Source organism: Musa acuminata, chromosome BXJ1-4, assembly GCF_036884655.1.
Source record: "Musa acuminata AAA Group cultivar baxijiao chromosome BXJ1-4, Cavendish_Baxijiao_AAA, whole genome shotgun sequence".
Classification (NCBI taxonomy): domain Eukaryota; kingdom Viridiplantae; phylum Streptophyta; class Magnoliopsida; order Zingiberales; family Musaceae; genus Musa; species Musa acuminata.
Window position 1 is genome coordinate 2,061,501 of NC_088330.1, and position 27,265 is coordinate 2,088,765.

Here is a 27,265-nt window from a genome sequence, read left to right on the forward strand (position 1 = left end):
GTGAATCTACATGCAGGATCCTCCTAAATATGATTCTTCTGAATCTAGATAGCTGATCAGGTACAAAGTGAATAAACTGTTGCATTCACCATGCAAATGTCTCTACATTTGAATCAAATAGGAACCCTGTGCTACTTCAAGTCTGACCGAGCTCATTCTTTTGAGGCAAGCTGCTTCTTCAAGCTAAGTATTTCAACTCCATATTGAGCAAGTTGCTTCTTTAGTTTGGTTGATGCTTCTTCGTATTTTTTGTTCATGAGAGTCATCTCGTCCACCACCTCTGTGTATCGACCACGGTAAGCATCTAATGTCGCCTGCAATGAGCGAAGCTGCATCCTGAGCTTTGTTCTCTCCTTGTTGAAGCTTAAATTATCCTGTATGCACAATTATCAAAAGGTGACAGACAACCACCTAAAAGCTCAAGTCCTCTTTTATCTTTATTGATAATACAACAAACAAAATTGAAAGATATATCCACATGAATCTAGCTTCTTTTTTGTATGTGACTACTAAAAACAAAAATAATATCATGTTTCACCTACACTATGCATCTTGACTTCCATATTGGAGATCCTTTTAGCCAACTCATCTGAATCAGTTTTGGCCTTCAATATCTGCAGAGAAAGCAGGTAAAGTTGCATAAATACTCAAAAAGAGTCCATGTCCCATGCTAAAAGGTAAGGGGGCTCATCATGTTATGGGATTGTTTCTTTTGGACCTCTGATTCAAATAAAGCTGTCTTTAGCTCTCCATTTTTAGAAAGCAAATCATCTCTTTCTTTTGTCACTATGAGGAGCTGATCTTTAAGATTCTGCAAGACAAGGCAACATTATGCAAAGCATCACCAAGTTTTAAGCATAAGCAAGCATAGGATAAGCAGCCACAAACTCGGGCTGCTTTGGCATCACTTATTGTTTGTTTTATTCTGTTTAAAAAACTAAAAATATTTTATATACTTGAAAGTTGAAACAACCATGTACATTATCCTTATTTTTATTAGTGGTTTTTAAAAGTTATTATAATTTTTTTAAATTTCAGAAGTAGAAACTTTCTAATAATTTTTACAGACCAATTGCATATTAAAACAACAAATGTTTCTGATGGGAAAAAAAATTTCAAGATAAACCATAAAATATATGGAGACTGTAAACCATATCATCCAAATAAAACTATCCAGTGATAATCACCAAACAAAATTTTTAATAAAAATATAAATATATTTTTTTTATTTTGTTTCATTTGTGAATAATTAGGTGTAATTTCGACATAATATAGAATGAGAAAACATTATTTAAAATGGTATAAACATGTGCTAAGGAGACCTACAGATGTTTTAATTAAAAGGGGTAAGATAATTAGTATTAGTAATATATGACTACTAGAAACTATACATCAAGATTTAGATACTCTTAATTAATTTGAGTAAGGATATAACTTTTCACTAGACTCAATGGCAACAAAAGATCATGTGGTCCACCATAGATAGTTAGGAAATTATGGATTGTTGTTGCCATGTCATTTTTTATTTTGTATTTCTTAAATATGAAAAAATTGAACAATGCCAACCCCACCTTAGCTCTTCTTAGTAGGTTATTCACAATGAAAAAGAAATTGTAAGCTACTTGGTATGGGTTATAAATGACACATGGTATAAACTTAACATACCAATACTTGATCACCGTTCATGACCTGAGAAGATGGATCATTCCCTTCTCTAGAAAGGAAGATCAAATACTCCCGCAATTTTGGCAATATTTCAGAAGTATGTTGGCATTCTGATGATAGTGCCTCAAAGCTTGACTTCACCTGGTTGTTCAATAACATTGGCTCTCTCTTTCAAATGGTATATGTGCTTGCAAACTTGAAAAGACTCAATTTGAAAAGCATGGAACTCACATCATTCCATTCAACAATGTCAGCCATGTTTTGCTTAAGCTCATTCCTTAGTTGAGTGATTTCCAAAGATTTTGCCATGCTGTACAAGAAAAAATTTCACAGGAGAAAGTATAAAAAAGCAGTTCATAACTTTGCTGAATACCCATATGAACTTCACTAAAAATCTAATTGATTCAACAAACAAGTATAATTGAATATTTACTGTAACCAAGACTTTTCACGAACAAAAGAAGTACCAAAGGTAACGACTTTAAAAACAATGTTAACCATGAAACTTGAATAATGTCAACCTGTGATATTGGTAACTTGACAAATATTACGTCAAAAATCCTTTTCTGTTTTTGGCATGTAGCTTGTTAAATGCCGATGAGGCCAAAGTATTTTTTATTTTCACAATAAATTTTTACATCTACTTTAGAAGACAATAATTGAAGTCTACTTTAATTATTATTCAGTTATAAAATGACCAGAATTTGTAATCATTTCAAGACAAAATTTTACACTTTTAGAATGTGTCTAAGTTTCTTGTACTCAAGAGTCAGAAAGGAAGAAGACCATATCAAAAGCACAAATAATGTAAAACGCAAAATTGAAGACCTGGTGACATTTTAATAATATAAATTTATTTATTTTCCTTTCGGAAGAGTTAGTCCTTTTATTTTTGCATGACTTGTTTTGAGTGAATGAAGAACACATGATGAATTTTTAATGAAAAAAAATGGTGCTTCTTTAGGTCTGGTGAACTGTGATTTCTCTTTTCGCTCTCTTGGGGGTATTTCTTTCAATTTTTATTCTATATTTTTCTTTCTATGACACTTCTATCCTAGCTTTTCCGCTCTAGGATTAAAAATTCCTATTTTGTTAATTTAGTAAAGAGCATATTTGGACGATCACGCCTCTCCTTTTGTATCACATTTATATCATCTACAATCCTAAATGTCTACCTCAGACAAATAGGCAAAAACAATATATTCCTTCATCCAATCTGATTTGGTCATGGTACAATAATGACTAATGCAATCTTGTTCGTGAAATTCAACAACTACATTTCCTTAACGCTCAACCTTTTCTTTGTTTCTGATTTTTCTTCATAATCCAATCCTCAGTGACATGAACATGAAGTTTGAAAGATTTACTATGACCTGACTTGATGGGTAACTAAAAACTTGTGCAGCCTGCAATCCTAAAACTACTTAACCAAGTTAATGTTAGTACATGAAGCTCATATAGACTAAATTAAATCTTTGACCTAAATTGGGGACAGCACAATCTTCTCTACTTGTAATATCCTCGTTAATTGAACATAACACAGAATCAAAACCTAGTAGAAGACCCAGCCAAATGATGACTCCATGACATGATGCGTGGCCCTATCCATGGTAGTCATTTCTTCCTCGAACATCTCATCATATTCAATACCGACTCTAACATTATTTGTTACAATATGACTTCAAAGATAACATACTCATCAACTTGTTGAGTCTAATTACTAATCTAAAATGCTTTGATCCAAATTAATGTAACATTCCTATTACACCTTTAAAAACAAATTATTTTTATTATTTCTAATGTGGGACTCAACTAGGGTATTACAATGTCCACCAAGTAGATATACTAGCAGTTGCAATTATGTTACTTTTACAGTAATTAACAAGCTATTCTCCAATTTATGCTCACCAAATTTAGATTTTCAAAGCGAACTTACTGATTCTCCTTTTTTGCCTACCTGCCTACTAATCACCACCAACAAAAAAAGTCATCATAATTAGCCATATGCCCCTGGATGTCAAGACAAATATTTCAGAATAATGGCACTAGTCATGCTGGAAACACCATTTTCTGCCAATGCAACAATTTATTATTATGGTAGGGCAAGCACATCAAATTTGTTCCTTGCCAAACTCCAATTAGGCCATCATAAAATTATCTATTTTTCATAAATGTTCTGATTCACAAGTCAGGATTGTGACTTTTAGGAATAGAATGCAAAATTGTTTCAACAAGAAAATTAATGAAAACTTATCTCATTGTTGATGTGCATGGCTCAGAAATATTAATTATTGCACAAGAAAAGCATAATATCAGCTTGAAGATCAAATCTTAAAAGATCATTTGTGAAATGTGTATTTACAACAAATCAATTTGTTATTTTATTTAACTATCCACAAATTTGAAATACAACTAGCACCATTGAGTGACATTTCAGCTAGATCGATACGAAATGATGATATGTACTAGTTTGGGCATGAACCGTCCAGTCCGAAATATTAAAAAAAATACAAAACAAACATTAACACTCACATTTTGAGCCCTCTTAGGCCCGAATGTGAGCCAGCCCTCATTTCTTCTTGTACAACCGCCCATTGCTGCCCACTGTGTGAACGTACACTTCCTCCTCTTCCTCCTAATCATCCTCCACCGCATCCTCACCTTCCTCCTCTTCCTTTGCCGCTTCCTGATCTTCCTTTCTCTTTCTCTTCCTCCACCACCTCCTTTCTTCCTTCCTCTTTCTTTCTCCTTCTCTTCCTCCACTATGTCATCCTCTCCTTTTTCTTCTTCAAAACATTGGTACGATGCACCATGTGTTGGTACACACCGGTACGGATCAATAAATAGCAATCCGACCGGGACTGATATGGTCCAGTATGCAAAATGGCAATCCTTTGCTTGAACACTAGGGGAGCAAACAAAAATTATGCCATATGGCAACAATGGTCCTTTCTTTCATAATCTTAGGCAAGAGCAGTTACCTCCAACCAAGGTTCGCCATACCGATGTGTACCGCCCGGTACGGGCGGTACGTACCGGTCCGAGAGGCGACCGGTACGCGGACCGCCCTCTATCGGGCGGTACACCAAAAAAAGCCTGTATCGGGCGGTAACGGTCGAAATTTCGACCGTTACCGAGTGGTATCGGGCGGTAACGGTCGAAATTTCGACCGTTACCGAGTGGTATCGGGCGGTAACGGTCGAAATCGCGACCGGTATGCGGATCGCCCTCTACCGGGCGGTACACCAAAAAAAGCCTGTATCGGGCGATAACAGTCGAAATTTCGACCGTTACCGCCCGGTACCATTCGGTAACGGTCGATTTTGACCGTTACCACACTGTAGCAGTGCTACAGTGCTCCAACGGTCAAATTGACCGTTGGAGCCATTTCTCCTCCTATTTAAACTAATCTTCTCTCCCCTATTTCATTATACACTCTTAAACTCTCTCTCAAACATTTCTTTTCTCTCATAAACTCTATAAAACAACGATTTGTGAATTCAATCGAGGTAAATTTGGGAAGATTAAGAGGAAGAACTTTCTAATCAAGAGGTATGAGTCAAACTGCTCGAGGAACTACCGATACCCAACGGTCACACTCGTTCGCCCAACGTGCAAAGGCAAAGGGAAAGGCAATAGCATCAGTTGCATCGTTAGAAAGAATCGAGTCGGGCGACGAGACACCTTCACAATCACATTCTCTTTCTCGTTCGGTCCAGAGACATGACAGCAACACGGACAGCAGTGCCTCAACAGATGATGGCGGTGATACCGAGCAGTCGTTGGTCTCGTCTGCACAACTTGAGGGTGGTGAATGGACTGAGGAGCAATATTTTACACATGCCACTCAAGATTCAGATCATGGAACTCGACAAGGTACTGGTTAAGTTTATGCGCGGAAGGGAAAGGAGAAGGGGAAGGGGAAGGCAGTGGATGAATATGAACAAATGCGACAGAGCATACATGATATAGACACAGAAAGAGACTCATCGTATTCACAGCCATCGTATTATGAAGAATCATATGGGCAACAACAGTATGGTGATAGTTGGTCATCCTTCTCTGAGCAACAGCATGATACAGAACAACACCAATATATGCCTCAAGAGCTGCCTCGGACAAATATGATTTATGACGATCAATCTACGATCAGTACCACATTGATGCATCAATGACATACGGTGTATCAATACACTATGTCATGGGATTAATTTCATGATTGGGTCCAACAAACGTATCATATTGATATGTATCGGATCGAGGACCCCGATCCACCACCCGTGGAGGCCCGTCATTCGTTTTGGTGGTAGAATTAACAATCAGGTATATCTAGATATATGATTATTTAATATTTTAATTCATTTGAATTTTAGAGTTTATATTGTAACAAAATAGTCTAACAATTCAACTGATTTTTCTATAGATATTTTAATCTATAACGAGCTGAAATACGAACCTCGAACAAGACTACCTCAAAGCCCGAAAAAGATATGTGATGCTATTTTTACCAAATTTACATTGATTTTACTAAACTTATACTATTACTATATTTATTTGTAACTTGAAAACTCTATCCTAACTTTTTTTTAATTTTCAGGTATTTTCGGAGGGATAAATCGGTGAAATCAGGTGTACCGAGCGGTACACCTCGGTATACCGCTCGGTATGCCGTACCGTACCGTACCGAGCCAGCGTCGAAACGCCGGTACGGTACGGTTCGGCGAACCTTGCCTCCAACTACAAATAGATTGCCACTAAGTTTCCTTACACCTATCAGCAATGTAAAGACAACATATATGTGCATGTGATTATAGTGAAATTGCCATGTTGATATGACCAACCAAAATCAGCTTCATTCTTTCAAAAGTTAGAAGCAAACTAACCTGCATTCTTTCTCTTCTTGTGCATTTTCCTCAAGAAAAATCAACCTCTCCCTTAGTTCCTTACATTGTTCTCTATATGAATCCATGTCACGCTTTGTCTGTTACAGAAAAGCAACTCGCATTCAATTATACGAGTATATTATCTATTATGCTTTAGTCAAGCAAACAACTCTGTTAAAAGATAGAAAAAACAAGGATCAGAATGATCATAACAGGCGTAAGAAGCCAGTAGAACCAAATGTATATACAGCACAAATATTCAAAAACTTAAATAGTGAAACTAGTTTGATTATGACTTTAAAAAGGCACTTTTTAACAATAAATCAATATTTATTATACAATAAAATTAGTTCCTGTGTTTAAACCATTAAGTTCTCCAGATCATGCATTATCAAGATGATCAACATGAGTTGAAGCATTTAATACCAGCAAAGTTGTCATATGCACTGTGTCAATTTGTGCGCAAGGTACCAACTACCAACAAATGGCACCATCAGTTATGGCATGAGCCAGCCAACACATTGTTCTGCTGATAGGCAAAATAATTGGATAGTATCATGCCAGAAAGGTATTGGTGATGTCCCCATAATATAAATGAGAATCCATGTTTCTGATCAAAAATATGATTTAGAAAATATATTAAATAGCATGATTATTTTTTCACACGAAATGGACATTTAACATGTGACAGTGCTTAAGTGTCATATTTTACATACAACCAAGAATTTCTCTGTTTTAGCATGCTAACATCATATGTGGCAACCAGTACATGTCCAATCAGTTGCTAGGGGCCATCCATACACAGAAGGCGTAAATAACATTGATGCAAAAAAAAAAAACACTCCCAATCAATATATTTAGAACATATGTTTCAAACAAGTACTTCGGTAAAAGAATTTTAGTATAGTAACTACAACCCATGGTAGATGACTTTTACCAATCAATTGGACAAACATACATTTTTAAACATCTTCAGAAAATAAATATGGGGTAATCAGATAATGCATATGGAAAGCTTAAGCCGTCACAAATATTCATAGTTGTCAACAAAATTTAGATGATCACTTTCAAACACTATACTAGGTGCTAGAAAGAGGTACTTGAACAGCCCTTGTTTCTTTGGAAGGTGCATAAAGAAATTCAACCTTTTGCTGACAAACCCTTGCAATATATGGTTAAGCAAACAACACCACGGCAGCAGCACCAGGTCCAACTTCCTCTATTTCTAGTATATCAGCAAATGATATCTCTAGAAAACTAGAATGGATATTCATCCACATTTTGCTAGTTGATTTGTTACAGTCCAAATTGCCACTCAACTAAATCACCCTAGTTTCAGTCTTCCGAAACCAAAGACAAGCAAAATCTTGGTCAAATGCTTTCAATGATCTTTCACACATATGACGAATCTCCGCTAAAAAACAAGCCCGCAAAACAATTGTGGCACGAATTGTTTCAGCCAATGAACCAAAATAGACTCATACAATTCTCATATGCTATCAAACTTAAAGCCTCTAGTTTGTTTTCTGCATTAGACCCTAAGGCTGGTAGGCTAACCAGCAATCTTTTGATGCAAGAGGAACATTTTAAGCAAGTTGTTCATATACAAAAAAAATCAATAACCATAAATAGGCAACTTGTATTTTACAATCAAGCCTCTAGAATGTAGGTTCTGCATACCAATTTTGCTATCTAGTTATCTTAAACAAGTGAACGAATACATCTCTTTCTGTAATAGATTATAGGTTCTGCAAACCAAATTTGCTATGTAGTTGTTTTAAACAAGTGAACTAATACATCCCTTCTGTAAGTCATTCACTTTAAACCAAAGATCACTTTTTCCTAATTGTTCCCAAAAGAAATAACATTAATCGCTAAGTGCTATCATTAACACATGAAAGCATCTAGTAGGATAGGATAACAAAGGTCTGAAAGAACTATGGTATCACTTCTATACCAGATAATACCTCTAGCAAATCTTCGGATAACTTAAGTATCTCATCATTCTGTATTTTCATTTTTGCATTGGCCTCAAATAAAGCTTTCTCGTTAACTGACCATAATGATTTTTCTGCCTCCATCTCAAGAAGGGCATCAGTAAATTGCTGCATACAAATTGAACAAAAGATTTTAGATTCATTTTAATCATATATTAACACTATGATGCAAACCTAACTTACAGAAGATTGATTACCAATCCCATCTCTTCTTTTTCTCTTGAAAGAGAATTGATGGAGGATTCCAATTCTTTAGAAAATGATTCAGACTCAACCAATCTCTCTGCCTGCAGCAGTAAATTATATCAAATATTTGCAGAGAATAGCAGATGAAGAAAAGGTCAAGTAGACAAATCTTTCCACAAAAATCTTTTAAAGACGGGCACACCATGGCTGCAACCTCCTCCTTCAGTGACTTTATCTCAGAATCTGCAGTAAGCAATTTGTCAGAAAGAGCCTCTACTTCTGAATTTAAAAATTCATTCCTGGCAAGCGCTTCTTCTTTTTCACCAAATGCACTTATCAAAGCCTCCTTCAGAGAAGAGATCTCAGCTTCCATATCAAAAGCACAGAGCTCAAGCTTTTGGTAGTCTTCCTAAATGCACAAAAGGGAAAACCAAAACAGCAGACTAGTAAGGTTTATGCAACAAAAAACCAAGACTCGTTTAAAAGGTAAGGACTACTATTGACAACCCACCAAACAAATGGTGGCAATCAATATAAAAAAAATAACTCTTATCAGAGAATTCATGTACACTTAGAAGCATCTAAAGTGTAGCCATTATATTCTGTCCATTATTTTGATAAAATGCACCTGGGAGCATTATTGATCAACGAGACTTGCTGTTGTAATATGGTAACCAACAAGTTCTTCGTGAACAGAAGCCACGTCGATAAATGCAGAGGTATTTATAAAGTCTGCATAAGAACACTGACAGGAAGCGAGAGTCCATCATCCACACAGTAGGGATAACCTTTAATGGAACGATGCAGTTTTCGGATAGAAAAAATGCAATGAAATGTGAGATCCACTATTTCTGAATCAATATAAAGGTATACAAGAGGGAATTATGTCGGTCTAGTCAATAAAATTTATAGCTCATTGAAAAGAGGCTTGGAGGACAAAAGTGGTGATTGCTTAGAATCAAAAAAATATAACGCAGGTACATTCAGATGTGTTCGTACACTGGACTGGACCAAACTCATAACAATCTTGTCATGGAGGGGCATGGGTTTGATATCCAAAAATGAAACCTTGGTGTAACAACGGAAAGAAAATCAATTTTAACTATAACGACAACAACAACAATAACAAGTCATAATGTCTCAACTTTTTGGGATCTTTTGCTGCCACTGGAAGTTTAAACTATTAATTGGTAAATATATTCATTCTAAGGCCAAATTAATCATTTCCTCCTTCAATAGTGGTGGCGAACTTATTCATTAATTGGAAGGAGAATTTAAAACAGAAATAAAATGCACATGGACAAAGTTCTCACTCTTCTAACCCTCATGAGTTGTGAAAAAAATTCACAAATCAATAACAAGTTTAGCATGATAGCATTCGTGTTGAAGCAATGAATACTTTTAAGTTTGATCCATCATGATTTTAACAACCTAAATTACATGCTAAAAACATTGAGATCCAGTAGCAATTTTAAGTTAACAAGAAAATAAGAAGAGAAGTTTCCTATAGAGAGGATCTAAGACCTCTATGACACAAAAAAGAACTAAGATAATCTCATATAGAAAAGTTCACCTGAAGAGTTTGCTCAACCACATTGACACTCTTTTGTCGGCTAAAATCACCTAATTTGGGTTCATGCCTCCTAACAGTGAGTGAATCACGCTTCCACATATCACGTTCAAGAACAACATTTTGACTTTGCAAGCGTTTTATCTCCCGCTCAGCCTGTGCTTTTTCACTCTAAACAGAATTTTGAAAAGTTACATTTGTAGGTCAAATAGGCCACAGAACAAGCATATCAATGACAAGGATAAATAAAAACAATTCAGATTTAAAAATGAAAACCTCAAGTTTTATCTTGTCCTGAACAGCATTCTTAAGCTTGGAATCTGTATCTTTCAACTTTGCCTTCAATTTATCAAGTTCCTTTCTCATGGTTTCCTTTTCTCTGATTAAGGAAGAGGATGACAAGCATGATACTTCTTTTTTAAGACTAAGGACTTGAGACAGGAGTTCATCCTTCTCCAGATCATGTTGAAGACCAAGCTCCTACCACAATTGACAAGTTTCAGCAATATTCCTAATGGAAGATTGAGGATGATGACAAAGCAAAGACTTACATTTATAGCTTTCTCCCGATTACCCACTTCAGCCATAAGCTGCTGAACTTGACTCTGATAATCAACAGATTGCTTGCGGAGAATATTCTACAATTGAAGTACATCACAGCATCCAAGTAAGCTTTCAATTTCAAAATCCAAAGTTGTACTAAAAATATAATTCTAGAAACTAACATTTTCTTGCTCAAGTTCATAACTTCTCTTCACAATACATCTTTCCATTTGACTAAGCCCAGTGATTATAGATTTGAGCTGAGAAATATCTTCCTGAGCAAATGACTTGAGTTCCTGGCATATAAACAATGCAACAAGAGAATTGTGAGCAAAGAATGGACTGCTTACCAACAGAATAAGTTTTGAGGCATAAAAAAATATGGTTAAAGAAAATAAGAAACAAAGGTTAAAGCAATCGGTTACTGGATGCAACAAAAACAAAAAAATGGAACGCAGTTAGGTTTACTCATCTAAACTACATTATACTCAGATTATTGGCATCCATAGAAACTGAAGCCAGAGGCTAGAAAAGTTGATTTGGGAAAGAGAAATGCAGCCACAAGTGATAGTAAGTTACAAGGTTCGTCGTATTGCAGCATACCATTCAGTATGGGTGGTACACACCGGCACGACAGGGGACCGATATGGGCGGTACATCGGTATGTCCCATGTGCCATGTGCCATGTGTCGGTGCACTTGGTATAGTTCAGTATAGCTTGATATATATCGTATCAACAGTTGATCGGTACACCGGTACGAACCGGTAAAGCTAACCATGGTAAGTTAACACATCAACTCTGTTATCACCACTACAAACCCTCAAAGTTACCCTACCGGGCAATTCTTTTCAGATAATCACTCTTTTTTTATTTATAAAATTCTCAATGATTTGAACCATATTAATAAAAAAACATAACCAGTAATTATTGTATGTCACTTAAAAGATTTCAGAAATAATACCTGCTAATTGATATTACTTCTCACATTCCAGCACATACACGAAAAAGAAACACACACAAAAAAAATACATATATCAAATTAAGAATGCTATGAAAAAACAGCAGGAATCTTACCAGAAATATATCTGCTAAGACGGAATAGTTGTTGAATATATCTTTAATTATAGACACAGTATTGTCCACAAAGTTCTTGGAATGTTCGACTTGTACAGTTAAGTCTTGGACTTCCATTGACATCCTAACAGATAAGTCAAACTTAACTTCCTGAAACATGCCAACATAGCTTGATTCAATTGGGAAAGTAGATACATCTATCCTGTTTAGTATTTAAACTGGATATAATGAACTACATTTACATCCAAAAATTGAACACAAAAAGAAAAAACAATAGAACAAGCTGAAGAACTGGAATGAGACTAGAAATACTCCAAATAATTGCGCCTCATAAGGTGTTACTGTAACTGTTTCATCCATACCGCTGGATAAAGTCGTTCATGAGATACTCTAGCCTCCTCACGTGCAAGTAAAACCTCTTGATGTAACTACAGTCAAATCAAAAAAACAAATGATGATAATCAATGTAAATAGACTATTTTCCTTAATAATTGTATCAATGCAATTTTCCAAAATGTGCCCAAATGATTAGCAGTGATACGTTATTCACACATGCATCATCGGTCTCAACTTAATAGTTAAACAGGATCAAGCCAAAGTATATCACAGCATAAAAAAACTAAACTCTAACCACACTGTTTAAATTTGTTATTGATTTGATATATTTCATTCAAGAGAAATGATTTGATAAACTGCTATCATAGATTTTCTTTTAAAATATTACAAAATCCATCAACAGTTATTTATCATTAGATAATATTACTGTATTTTGTTGACATCAAGAGAATCAGTAGTTCAATCTGCCTTTTCAGAATATCTATATTTTATGTGCATATAAGCAAATTCATATCAATTAATTTTAGATTAAATAGGTCATAAATTGAATATGTAAAATGAAAATTTAGCAGTAATGAAACAACTAAAGGTGCAATAAAAAGAAGGAACAAAAAGTTCATATAAATAACAGTTTTCGCTACAATCTACCATTCAACAAGAAGAAAAATTGATGGTCATTATTCATACAGCAAATGCAAGATGATTAAAATAGAAAGCACACTAAAGGTTTGTGTAATCATGATGTGCCCCTTATATGAAGAGAAAGATTTAATGATAGCTATAATGCTAAGCATGCCTGATGGATGGAATTGTTGGGTGGTTAATAAACATCGTGTACAAAAAAATTAATGTAGATGAACCTACTGAGGCGAATATGCAAATTACTCAAACAAAAAAACAAAATTTGTTTTCAGTCACAAAAATTAGCTGTAGCACCGCCAGATAATAAAATATGTTCAAAGCAAGGTTTGGAATACCATCTAGTATGGCACAAGACGATCTTTTGTAGTCCTACAGGTTATTGGTACACGGGCCAGTATAAATCGAGTAGTCAATCAGTAAATGCTGAGTACCGAACAATTTTTATTTTTTATTCTTTCAATCTTTTTAGGCTTCTTTTTTTTCAAAACTTGGTATGTACCATCTAGATACACTGGTATGAATCGGTACCTAACCAGCCCAAGCCCTAATCGATACACGAAATTACGAACCATGGTTTGCTTGGTACGACTAGTGCAAGGTCGGCATTACACAGTACCAAGTAGTCTCTATTATTTTATTTTTCAGCCTTTTTAGCTTTTCATTTTAACTTGGGACCTACTGACACTCGATACACAGATATATACCAATCGGTGCACTAACTGGTACAATATGGATACATACAATTGCGAACCTTGGTTTAAAGAAAACCTAAAGATATTGTAGTTAGGCATTATAAGTCAAAACAGAATTAATGGCACACAAAGAAGTCGATAGAGACCTAGAAGACTTTACTGCAAATGATAAAAAGAAATTTTACTCCTAATTGTATTTGAGATATTCCCTCATAAAGTTCGATGAAGAAAGATCCATGTGGCCAACCCCACACTTTATAGCTTGTAGTTGTTACTGTTGTACTATCTTGGACAACTAATAATTTGCATGTTTTTTGTTTTCATATTTTTAGGCATCACAAGTCTTTTAAGCTACTATGTAACAAATTAATATGAGATAGCAAAACTAAACAGAAATATACATTCAAAGAATTTTAAGAACCTCACAGTTATTTTGTTAGTGAAATCTGATTGTGCAAGAGGCCATGAAGCCATCACTTTTTTGTTTTGACAGAAGTATTGGGGGAAAAAGTCTCTCTTACAGAGGTCTCCAGCAATGAAGGTAATGAAAAAGAACAAAGGAAGAAGTGAAGAAGGTTTGAAGTAACACAAAAAACCAATTAAACTGCCCTTCTTTCAAGGGGGAGGGTTAAAATATCATGGAGAATGAGAGAGAATTTTTTATGACAATAATTTTTTTTTATCTTCATGACTCTAGAAATTAACATTTACTTTCAAATTTATTATTCATATCATAGATTACTTGAAGAAGAGTGAATGGTTGTGGACTTGCCCAATCACCACTGAGATAAAAAACAGATGTTGCCACCTATTTCTATGATTCTTGGAAAAACTCGAACCTATTGTCAATTTTTACTCTTAGATTTCAAAGATAAATCTTCCAAGGAAATGTAACTAAAGCATTTTATAACAAAATTTAGCAAAAATATCTGTCAGACACAAAAAAACTAAGATTATTTTAAAAAAAAAGAATGAAACATAACAAAGCCTGTTATTTAGTTCAATATGCATATCAGAAGAGAGAAATTTACATATAAGTGGCAGCTTTCCCTTTTGACACCACGTCAACCCAGTGTAAACATGTAACCTCATCAACCTCAAAGTTTTCATTGAGCCTAAACCCATATTATGTTACTGTGCTTTTATTTCAACTAACAATTAGGCACTGTCAACTTTATAATGTACTCAAAAGACAAAGATGCAACAGATACACAATATTTCAAAGAAATTGGATGCCTAAACATTCTAGGGAAAGAAATATATACAAAAATCATAGCTCTTGCAGGTAAAGTATATTCAGTATGTCTTCCAAATAGCATTCAAACATTTCTGTTTGTTTTAGACTAACAACTTGAGATCATTTTTGTATTCTAGGCAACAAAGAGAAGTTTTAGGTATTGGGGAATTGGCCTGAAATCCCAAAAGGAATCCTGTGAATCAACTCAAATCAACCTGACTCATACAACAAGAACCTTGATCCATTGGATTTATGAATCAAAATTTTCAGTCTATGTCCATCTGCACACCAGCTGTTTGAAGTATTAGACCACTCTGCATGATAACCTCTTTAAACAGTTCGCCTCCTGTAAGTCACTATCTTTATAGTGTACCTAAGCAATCCTAAAGGCTAATAGAGAAACTAAAACTTGATTCTTTAGTCAGTTCTATCGTACACAAAAAAATTTAATCCCATAGAATTGGATCTCCAAAAAACATGGTGCTTCATTATGTTGTAATGTTGTATGTTGTGGACAATGCTAAACAGATAGAAAGCAATTAGCTTCTCGTCTCTGTAAGGCTTACTTGGATGTTTTTGGTGTTTTAGGTACATGAATGCATGGCCTGATCTATCACACGAGTGCCTGATCCACAACAAGCTCTGGTCTAGTGGTAGGTGAACCAACAACTCAATGGATACCATGAATTCCAAGGTACTTTGGAATGTCATAAGAGCAAGTTCATGGGAAAAATCAATTTTCCAGGATGCAAAAAGTCAATGTCATTGTTAAAAAAACAAGGTTCATTTTATGAACTGATTCTGTTCCCTAAGATAAAAGGCAATAGCATGGTTGAAGGATACAACACATTCTTCGTAATATAAAAGCTTGATTGCAAGATACAAAACAGGACAAAAAATTTCTTAAAGCTAGTTGATGCTTAAATTGCATGCACAAGAATCATAGAAAGGATCCATGTATCAAGATGAAATGTTTTTCTTCACCACCAGGCCTACTATAATCTATGATTGGTGACAAGACAGGACAATATATGACCCATTGGTTACAATCCAACATTAGGCTAAGTTATAATCAAAGCATGATTGCCTAGATGCACAGAAAAAAAGCAGTGACATATTCTCTAAGAGGCACTTTAACTAAACCATTGTCAACTGGAAAGATCAGAGCAACATAAAAGATGGATTCCAAATGTATTCACCAAATTACCTTTTCATACTTCTCCTTGAAAGAAGCATTCTGTTCAGTTGCCATATCAAGAACATCATCCAAGTTCCTCTGAACTGTAGCCTTCTCAATTTCTAGTGCTTTTATCTGCATTAATTTACATATACCCTAGTGATTTCAGTTTAAAATATAGATATATTACATGCATGACTAATAAAGGACCTGATCCTCGAGTTGTTTGATGACAATAATTGCCTCTGACTCCCTCTCGGTCAAGCTTTTACGCCCACAAGACCTACCATTTATTTCACCATTAGATGAGATAGTGCTTGCACACCTAGGAGTGTTATCAGAGAACTTATTATGTATGCTTCCAGATTCAATCTCCAGAACATTCTTCTGAAAAGAAATAATAATATTCTTCAGTAAAAACAGACACAAAATATGTAGTAACAAGCTTAGAGAACGAGAACCTACAGGATAATATTCTATGATCTGATCTTCATAAAAGCTATTGTCTTCTGCTGATTCACTGCCTGACTGAAATAATATATGAAATTAACTGCCATATCATTACGTCAAAATAAGCAATATAGAAGCACATCAGTACCCGAAAAGAGCCAGTGGTTTTGGAATGGATTTTTCTCCTATCTGTAACATGCAACAAGGCATGTGCATCAGGAAAAGTTAAGTCCTTGACATCACAACCGTTCTCCATATTATCAGGCATGAAGGCATCACGATTCATGTTACCCACAGAAGTTTCAATTTCTTGCATTAATTCTTCAAAAGGAATTGGTAAACCAATATCAGAATCATGCCTGGTGTGCTCACCAGCTGCTGAATCTGGAACATGTACCTGAATTTGTAGTGTTGATGATATTTATTAGGCTAAATTTTTGGTATTGGGTTTATACAGACATACCAATCTCTAATTAAACTAGTAATAGTATACCACGACTTTAAACTGTAAACATGATTGAAAAGTTACGTAAGTGGGATCGAATCAAGTTTTACCTTATCAGCATATACCACAAGACTTTGACTTGATAAACACGATCTTAGAGCTACACTAGTGGGATCAAGTTCAAGGTTTACCTCATCCACACATTTACGAGAAGAAGGTACTGGGCACCATGTCACCCTTCTTTTATTCTATAAATGAAAACGAATATCTAGGTAAGATATTTAACTAGATGGAACAAGTATGACATCATACAGAAAACATAAACAAAGAATAAACAAAAGAAATTTAACAAGATACCAATAGAATTAAGCAGCTAAACTGTAGCTAAAATAAACAATAATATATAATGCTTGATAAATGAAAAATGTTTCAGTAGCAAGTCAATCCCTTCAAAGAAGATCCATCTCACCTGAGAGATCATTCTCTAAAACTAATATGAAATGAATAGAGTGAAAAAACTTGCAATTTAGTAAACCAAGATTCCGTAATTGAATCTTCTCAAAATACCAAATACATCAAATACATCTGGAAATTCAACTGTAAAATTTTGTTCTATTAGAAACCAAAAAACCATAAGGGTAAAGGCACCTAGAAGCATGGTATGCAATTTCGAATGGTACCGCCCGATATGGGTGATACGTACCGGTCCGACGACATACCGGTACGCGGACAGACCGTGCTACAGTGTTATAGTGTTATACTGTAGCAGTGCTACAGTGCTATAGTAAGAGGAAATCGCTCGGTAAGCCCTTGTGTACCGTTTGGTATGCCCTGATGTACCGCTCGATACGCTGGTACCATACCATATCGAGTCAACCTCGAAACACCGGTACAGTACGGTATTGCATTCCTTGCCTAGAAGAGCTTTTCAAGCTAGTTAATGATATTTCTTATAGAAATTTCTCAAGAGGTCAAGAGAAGTTCATAATCAAATAATATGAAAGATAACTCATCTACAAAATCAACTAGATCCACAACAAATGACAGTTTGGAAGTACCCCCCTAATGCAATGAGAAACCAAAACATTGTTACATCAGTCCAGATTACCAGAATTTACAAGCCCATTGGTAATCATTCCAGGCCGCACCATACTCAAACAACATGTACATACAATAAGCGTGATGTGCATATAGAGTGGCAACTTACAGTTATATCATGCCCCAAATAATTTAATAGACAAGAACTAGCATGAAAATCTTAACCCTTCCTTAACAATTATAAAGCCTGTTGATTGATGCCTGACCTTTCATAATCACAAGAACAAAAATAAGAGAGAGACTGGTGTGAGCATATTTATCTTCCCCTCTGTCTCAACCTGACAGTTCCTTTCTTGGGCAATATAAATGTTGATCACTTCAGTATAATTCCTCTACCTATATTACAAGCAATATCTTTTTTCTTCCCAGCATCTAGTGAAAATGTCTAAAGCAAGATATGCTGAAGCAAAATTAGACAAAACATGAAAGTTCAAATGACTTGTATAGATAAATGCAAGCAAAAAATTGTTATATGGTAAAACAATTATGGCAAATATTAATTGCACACGAACTTCATGATTTGAAAAAATAGGCAACCTAGAATAATAATAACTCAGCTTGTACTGCTTTTCATTTATCCTCTACCAGTAAGCAGATATCTCTCTAGCTTTTCCAAGAAAAGCATTTGGTAAACAAATCACAAAATTAATCTAAGAAGCGAAAAAAAGAAGTCAGCACAGCTGAATAAAGAATGATATACAAAAGATAACCATGTTCAATGGATTTGAATCACAGAATGATATTGTGCTTTGATATTATAACCATGTTCTCAAATTACGCAACGACAAAATGTACTTCGATATTCAAAGAGCAGAGAAGTACTAACCTTACAGAGATATGTACTCTTATCTTCCCTTTCAGAACATAATACCAATGAGCTAAGGTTAGCAATTTTCTGTGCTTGCTCTATCAATCTCTTCTCACGATGAGCTTTAGCTTTCTTTTCCTCTTCTAGCTCTAATTGTATTCTCTCCTTCTCAAGCTCACTCTAAAAGCCATGTGCCTCATATATATATAATAAGTCCAAAAGCAAACCTGAGTACCAAATAGGAAAGATGGGGACTGAAATGAACCTGTAACAGCGTGTTTCGCAGGTTCAGGATTTCTTCCTCCCAATGCTCCGAGTGAGAGCTCTACAACACCCAAAAAGGAAAAGGGAAAAAGAGGATGTAGTTGAATCAAGTAAACTACATATATATAATGATAATATCACCAAATAAAGACGAACCAGGAGTTTTGACCGAAGTTCTTCGATTTCTTTCCTTTGACGTCTTAACAAGGCAGCATCCGTTAAGATCTGTCAATGAAGTGGGACAAGGACAAGCAACCAATAGTTTCACACACATTACTAGCAAGACAAAGAAAATTTGTGAAATAGGCGTGAACAGATTTAATGTGGTTTGCAAAACAAAAGAAGCAACTGGTTGCAAGAATTATTAAATTAAGAGGAATAAAGAGACATTTGATTGACTTCTTTAAACTTCTCTTACCATGATTTTTTTGCAGATTTATAAGTCAATTTTTTTCCTCAAATAAATATAAATAGTAAATGAACCTAAGAGCAGTATACACACCAAAAATATGATGTGTGAAAGTCAAAGCAGATGCAAATAGGAGGGGACGTGAGAAAGAAAGCATGCGGTAAAGCCGTAAAGGTTGCATTAGGACTTCTCTCTTAAATTGGATAGCAGTAAGAAAGTAAGAAACTATTAAAACTTTTGGCTATAGATATAGAGCACCAGTCAAGCAGACAAAGGTGGTTGTGGTTATCATGATATTCTCTGTATAAGACCTAACACTATTCTATTATGGATTTGTTAATTTACTATTTTAACTTTAAGAATTGTCTATGAAATGTGTTGGGTGTGGCCTCATGTTTTTACTATTTTGCTAAAATTTGTAGCAAAAAAGACTATGTCTCATCCTTCAGAGTTCAGAATTCTTCATGCTGAAGAAAAGAAAGTTATCTTAAGATAATACAGAAAGCTAAATCTATAAGCACTATATAAAACCTAGGATAATAGAGAGAAATAGAAAATTCAGTAAGAAAGAGACCTCATTTACGCATGCACAATTGGTGACACGCAATGCTCGGCTTGAAAACTGAAGACTGCTTTTTGTCTCATCTGCATGAACCTGCCACCAAGGGAATCCTATTAATAAAGAAAGATGCCACAAATTGGAGACAACCTAGAAAAGCAAATGAAAAGAAAAGTTATCTGAGCTATGATGTTTAATGTGTAGATAAATCTTATGTGCATCACACAGGACAAACTGTAGCCGAGTCTCAGGTGAGTCTATTTGGATCTTAATTAGGCTAAAATGAGTCAAATTGCAGTCTATATTTGAATTGCTATATTTTTGAACATATTTGTCTAAACTTCATCACTATAATTTCTTCTTTTATAGTATTGTAGAGTCCTATTTTGAGTCCACTGATGCTAAATAGTCATATTCAGGATTCATTGGGTTTAGGAAGTTTTCAAGTGATTAAGATTATAACCTGGAGAGTTTTATACGTGTCATTAGATATAATTTTACGGAATTACAATATTTTCATAAATGAAAGTCTCTTTCCATAAGTCGTCTTAGTTTGTTCAAGATTCAAATGAAAGTCTAAAAAAAGTGTGTAAATGATGGGTCATATATATCATGTTATGAGAAGATGATCATATTAAATGTGTTTGTTTTGACATGGTGGCTTTGTTATATCACCAATGCCTATATATCTTTTGCACATTAACCTGATTCCATTACCAGATGAAAGTGATACAAGGTAAACAAATCTGTATTTGCTTCCAATGTGATACCAAGTCAAGAATTAGGTCAATAACATTGATTTGATTTATGTCAAAAAGTATTCGTAACTGATCCAGTTAAATTAGGCTTTGCCAATGTTTATATGTACCAGAAAAGCTCCATTAGACAATAATAAAATTCATGACAATTCTTTCCGAATTTACAGCAGGCACTGAGTATGATCTAAACCTGTTTCTCAGCCATTCTATTTGATGGATATCCTCATGTCAAGCACCCTCCAAATAACAAATATCTCACACTAGGCTTGAAGTTTGCCTCCCCTATATTTTAATTCATTCACCACATGTCAAATCACTCCTTAGTATGGAGCTGACATGCTTCCTCCACTGTTGCACATGCCAATATCTCCATAAATTCTTTAAAACATTGTAAAAATGGCTTCATCTCTTACACTTGCATGGGAGAAAGTACTCCATGATGCATTACCCTGTCCCTACCCATCTAAAGTACTGTAAGTTCATCCAACGATAATCATTTTTGTATACTCTTTTAGTAATCTTTCCATATCTATTGCCCATAAATATGCAAACCACATTTACGTTTCATAATTTCACTCATTAAATGGTCACACAAAGCTGCAAAAGCACCTCACACCTTCATGCACCAATGTTCTTACAGTCAAGTGATTTGAACGTATTCTTTTAACATCAATCTCATGTTAGCACTTATCACTTGACAGGATCAACACAGTGCCTTATCCCAACTAAAATATGCAGAACATGGACATACCAGTCTGATAAACTGGATTTGTGAGGCATACCTGTTGAGACACCTCACATACCACCCAGTACAGTTGAAATTTGACCATTACCCGACTGTTTCGACCGGTACTGAGCTGAAATTTACCATTTCAGTCCCTAATGGTCTTACCCCCTCTTTCACACACTCTCACTCACTCTTATTCTCACTCTTTCTCTCAACTTAGAGGCTTATGTGTTTAATCATCCAGCTTGGTGACTAGTGGAGGTCGTTTTGGATAAAAAAATTCTAACTCAAAACACAATGAAATTTATTTTCAATTGAAGGTATTTTTCTACTTCATATGTTTCTCTTTATCATAAAGAATATTGATAAATTTTATTGATTAGGGACTAATGATTAATTAATACCCAACTAAAGGTATTTAAGAGAAATTAGCATGATTAACGAGTGTATCCTATCATGATTAATGGGTAATTAGAGGCTGATTAATATATGGTTAGGTAGATTAAACATGATTAAGGTCTGATAACTGGTAATTAAGGAATTGAAGTATATTACACCATGTTTCGACTTGTTCAAGGATTTTATAGCTCATTCTACATGTATTACAGCTAATTAGAAGCTTATTATTGCATGATTAAGAATAATCACAATTAAATTAAGATGAAATTAAGATCTTTCTCTTACATTTGGACTATTTAGGGCTAATTATCGCATGCTTTTTGCTGTTTAATTATGAAATTATTGGACTAAGTGTTGATTCTTGCATTTAATGCAATTAAAGACTAACTAGAGCTAATTAGGGTCATTTTCTTACTTTTAGACCCATTTAGGGGTTACTAAGGATAATCTAAGGCTAATCATAACATTTTTATTGTTGCTTGATTATGAAATTATTGGTTCACTAAGGGTTTATTCTTGCATTAACATTGGATGAAATGCTAACTAGAGCTAATTTGGGCCTTCTTTGACATAGATTAAAATTAAATTAGGGGTAATTAGAAGTAGCTTATTCTATTAACTTTTTTCTTTTTGCATGAAAATGACCCCATGGCAACAATTAGGTATCACACCACACTACATCTATCAAGGTGAAGGAATAACCAGTCTTAAGCAACATATTGCTGGTGGATTTTCCAATATCGTAAAATGCACCAGGATTCATATAGAGATAAGAAGAACCTTCCAATCATTAACTTGATAAGAAAAAAGCTGAAACTCTACGATGTCGACACTAGTAGGAGCTCGTCATATTCACAAGTCACAACCTTTAGATTATGGAGCTTTTATAATATTGAGGATCTCATGGCCAATGGATCTATGGAGATAGTTGTTATTTTTTTTGAGCTTAATCATTCTTATGCTACAGAGGAGCTATTAGTGAAGATAGCCACAATTCCAGTGCACTCCAACCTCTTCATCCCTACATACCACCCAAGAAGCCCTTAGGATGTGTTGCTTATTACCACATTGATGCATCAATGGTGCATGGTTCAAAAAAATAATATGTCGTGGGAGCATGTGAGCAACTTCAAGATTGGATCCGACAAACTTACCAAATCGACATAAACTTCAAAGGATCGAGGACATCGATTCACTAGACCATGGAGTCCTGCATTGAGTATGGTGATAAAAGCAATTATATATTAATGTTATCTCAATAATTTCTCTTGCTCAAATCTTAGAGTTTACATCTAATCCAACATTGATACAAGATCAATGAAAGCAATCTTCGATGGAGGACGATGTCATAAAGTTCCATGGATCTATTTAAAGAAAAGAATTTTAATTCTCAATCGTTATAGCCTAGGATTTCAATTCATTTATGACTTGACATATTTTATTCTTATTTAATTTTAATTTTGGCTAATTTTTAAACTAAGTTATGGAATTGTTGGTATGTACCGATGTACTATCACACGATATACAGTACTGTCAAGTATAACAAGAAAGTGATTATGTGCCTCAACTCTTGAGACAAATAGGAAGTATGCTTAAAATCAATTCACACTTAGATGCTTATGATGCTCATTGACCGTGCCCTCCCTTATTAACACATCCTCATTAATTTATTAATTATAAACCCCAAAAACATCCCATAAATATTGTCCAACCCACTAAGTAGAGCAGATGCTATAACAAGAAAGTGTTTATGTGCCTCAACTCTTGAGAAAAAGATGAAGTATGCTCAAAATCAATTTTATGGGTGTACCAGACATGTAATTATGATTGACACCAAACTTACACTTTCACCTATTTCACAGGAACAAGCCAAAAGTGACTTAATTAATTTGGTGACGTCAATGAATTTGAGTGAACAAACTTAAGATCTTCAAAGGAAATGACAACCATCTCTAGTCATTCCTTTTTACTATTAAAGTAACTATATTAGCATCCTCCTCTTCATGAATAAGTTAAGCAACATGATGAAGAAAATACTATTGTTACAAAAAGTGTTGTCAAATATATTTACTACATATTCTTACGTGCCCAATAAATTTTAGATTGTAAACCCCCAGTCTTCAATTCATTCTAGAAACTTTCTCTTCAGCCAACTTCATACCACCATTGCAACTTCTAATTGCATCTTTAATATCATTCAAATTAATTTTCAAAAATAGGCTCATTGTATAAGTTGTGTATCTTCAAAATTCTTAAATGCATCCATTCATGTTCAGAATCATGCTCTCGCTTATCTTCATTATATCCACTAAACCACGTAAGAGATAACTATAAGCCCTTTGATCTGGCCAATATTTTTACTGCATTATGCATAGAATACACTAATTTAACAAGTTGGTTTACCATCACATAATACTGAGTGAGATAGGACTGTTAAATGTAGTTGGGTAGATGTTAAGACAAAAGCTTAAAAGGTCAGAATACAAAGCAATTTATAAGACTAAAACTGGGCCAGTTTTAAAAACTAATGTTGCAAAATAGTGGATCACCTGTGCCAGTGTGATGTTGCAGATAATTGCAGTATTTGCATTACCTCCAAGTGCAGGTTGTAAGATTCGAGTGAGCTTACTGTCCCGATATGGAACATGAATCCTACAACACTTTAACAGTAGGGATCAGTATCTACCTATATGTAAAGCAATAACCATACAGCAAAGAATAACAACTCACCCTTGGCCCTCTGCACCTTCACTTAGTTTTTTTATAACAGTACCAAGTGTCATTAGACTTTTGTTAATATGAGAACCCTCTTTCAGGCGCATACCTTCTGCACCTGTCTTGGCTGCACGTTCCGAGCCAGCTAAGTCCACTAAATTCTACAAAATTTAAAAACATTCTAATAATATCAGAAAGTAGATGACTAAGATAATTACTGAAGCAAGAAAAGGAAAAGAAGAAAAGATGATAATAAGCAAATAGGACATGTTGTGGTAAAGGATTTTGGCAAATTTTGCATACAAGAACTGATACACGAACTGCATCACATGAATCAACCATGTTCCCATCTTCAATTCTTTCCCTACTCTCAACAATCTGTATGTGCAATCAAAAGTGTATAAAAGAGCCGACAAACAAATTTTCATGCATCAAAACGAACCAAATGAAGATAAATGTACCATGCGAAATATAGTATGCGACCTACTGCTGTGAAGATTCATGTTTGTCTCTCCAATATGGCGATGAGCTGCAATATAACATAAAGAACAAGTTCATTCTTCTAATAGTTTCAAATACTTTTTAAAAAATCAATCTGCACAAAATGAAACAAGAATCAAAGGAATCATTACATTCTCCAAACTCCATCAAATCAAGGACCTGTTCAGCACAGGTAACGATTTCTTCTCTCAATCCAGCAACATATATACCTCTCTTCACAAACATGATTAAAGATGAGAAGAAAAAAGAAATGGAAAACGAACAAATCAATCAAATGAGGGAGAGTAATTTAGTTAACAATACCTCAAGGTTCTCATGAATTTGCAATTTGCGATGCTCCGGAGCCAACAAATCATTGATTTCCTCATTATATATTTCCATGTAAGACATGCGAACAAGGAATTCTCTATCTATATCCTAAGAATGCAATTAAATTTCAGAAAAATGAATCACTAATCTTAACTAAACAACTATCCTTAGTATCACCCGGTATGGTGATGCATGAGATAAGGTTGATGCTTCATGTTACTTTCATTATAAACAAGAACTCACTTCAGTTCTATGTAAGAAATCAAGAAGATAAGTGTAAAAGCACAAAGGTCTGAAGATTGAAAGCCAGACTACATGAAAGATAATTTAGAAGATGTCAAAATGAAAATCAGGTTGGGCATTAATGACTTAGCCAGCACTGTTACCAGCTTCAGTGTCTCTATGTGATTAACCAAAAAAAGTAAAATTGACAATATACATACACAAAATCAAAGTCAGATAATGTGAAGAATGTTACGAGCTCAAACATTTTTGACAAATTAAGAGCAATTCCACAAAGAAACACCAATAAAATTCACAATGTTGTATCACATATTTTGGCCAATAATGAGGGTCCAATCTGATGCAGACAAGTGAAAAAAATTATAACACTAAGAATTGAATTTCCTTTTGACCTTATGATGAGCAAATAAAATTCCTAAACTTGACAAATAAAAAGTCAGATCCTTAAAGGAGCACTTCATGGATTAAGTAGGAAATTTGATAATAAAAATAAAATTATGATGTCTTATGAACTTCTATTTTCATTTCACTTGGCAATATAGGAAGAACAGAAAATACACCTGCAGCAAAATCTGCTTCGAAATGAGAACCTTGTTACTACCATCAGGAAGGTAGAAGGGGAAGCAAAATCAATCCACTAATATACATAGGATGATGCATATTTATGCATACATGTAACACGTATCAAGGAACACCAAAATCATAAACAAAAAATAGAGAGGAAGAGTGACAGTTACCTCTTGGATACTCAGGAATAAATCATGCACAGCAAGAGGAATAATTCCCGGTTCAGCAACTGAACCCCGCATAGTATGCGTCTTACCACTATTAGTTTGTCCATATGCGAAAACTGTACCTGATAGGGTCACAGAGAGAAGAATCAAACATATGTTGAACCCGCGAACTGAACCCTGCATGGTATGCGTATTAACATGAACCAACATTCACCAGAAAAGAAATCTAAAACACGGTCACAGAGAACTAAAGATGGAACAACAAAGCGTAAGCAGGGATTTTGTCGCACCGTTAAACCCGCTAACGGCAGATGCAACGATCTCTTTAGTGCGAGCCTCGTAGACGTCGACCGTCTTGCAGTCTTCCCCGAAGATCCTGTCTGCCTCACCGTCAAGCAACCAAGCAAGCGGTCGCGGAGGTTAGGGTTTCAAGGAAAGAGACACAGTACGCATCAAACCAAGACGAGGAGGGGTACGGGAGGCGATACCGACCGAATTCGAACTTGGTGGACTGGCTGGGGAGGTAGAGAGAGTTGCCGGAGATCCTCCAGGGGTTGCTCTTAGACTCCTCCGGGGAGAGCGGCCTCGCCCTTACCGCCACGTATATCCTCTCCATCGGCTGCCCAAGAAACTAAGAAGAAAGGGAAGACTCCAAATTTGCTTGGGGGAGCGGAGAAGTCTGAGCAAGGGGAAGACAGCGAATGAGGTCGCGAAAGGGATTCAGTTTCCCGCCCAAGCGAAAGCAGGGCAGGTGAAGAGAATCGAACGGAAGGGATACGGCTCCGAGTACTGATCATGTCGGATCCGAGCGGGGATCCGAAATAACATCACATGGATGAACGG

The 27,265-nt window shown here is 35.2% G+C and overlaps 1 protein-coding gene across 4 annotated transcripts; it reads right to left on the bottom strand.

Moving 5' to 3' along the window:
* Positions 1 to 5: 5 nt before the first annotated feature.
* Positions 6 to 27,144, bottom strand: LOC135584862 (kinesin-like protein KIN-7I). Of its 4 annotated transcripts, none has more exons than XM_065155892.1 (33): positions 26,915 to 27,143; positions 26,713 to 26,802; positions 26,426 to 26,544; positions 25,440 to 25,553; positions 25,268 to 25,349; positions 25,097 to 25,164; positions 24,939 to 25,013; positions 24,651 to 24,796; positions 24,470 to 24,572; positions 20,052 to 20,132; positions 19,225 to 19,293; positions 19,070 to 19,129; positions 18,823 to 18,984; positions 17,009 to 17,146; positions 16,602 to 16,850; positions 16,469 to 16,531; positions 16,214 to 16,387; positions 16,034 to 16,138; positions 12,282 to 12,347; positions 11,920 to 12,069; positions 11,027 to 11,140; positions 10,853 to 10,939; positions 10,578 to 10,781; positions 10,305 to 10,472; positions 8,934 to 9,140; positions 8,743 to 8,832; positions 8,516 to 8,653; positions 6,549 to 6,646; positions 1,897 to 1,975; positions 1,666 to 1,806; positions 719 to 811; positions 543 to 614; positions 6 to 374 (listed from the first exon to the last, which is right to left on the bottom strand). In XM_065155892.1, the coding sequence occupies exons 1-33, from the start codon at positions 27,036 to 27,038 to the stop codon at positions 153 to 155; spliced, it is 3,951 nt and encodes a 1,316-aa protein (XP_065011964.1). In that variant the 5' UTR covers positions 27,039 to 27,143; the 3' UTR covers positions 6 to 152. The 4 variants fall into 4 exon arrangements, with proteins under 4 accessions (XP_065011964.1, XP_065011970.1, XP_065011957.1 ...); XM_065155898.1 differs by having other exon boundaries at positions 16,214 to 16,390; positions 17,090 to 17,146; positions 26,915 to 27,142; XM_065155885.1 differs by having other exon boundaries at positions 16,214 to 16,390; positions 26,915 to 27,142.
* Positions 27,145 to 27,265: the final 121 nt, after the last annotated feature.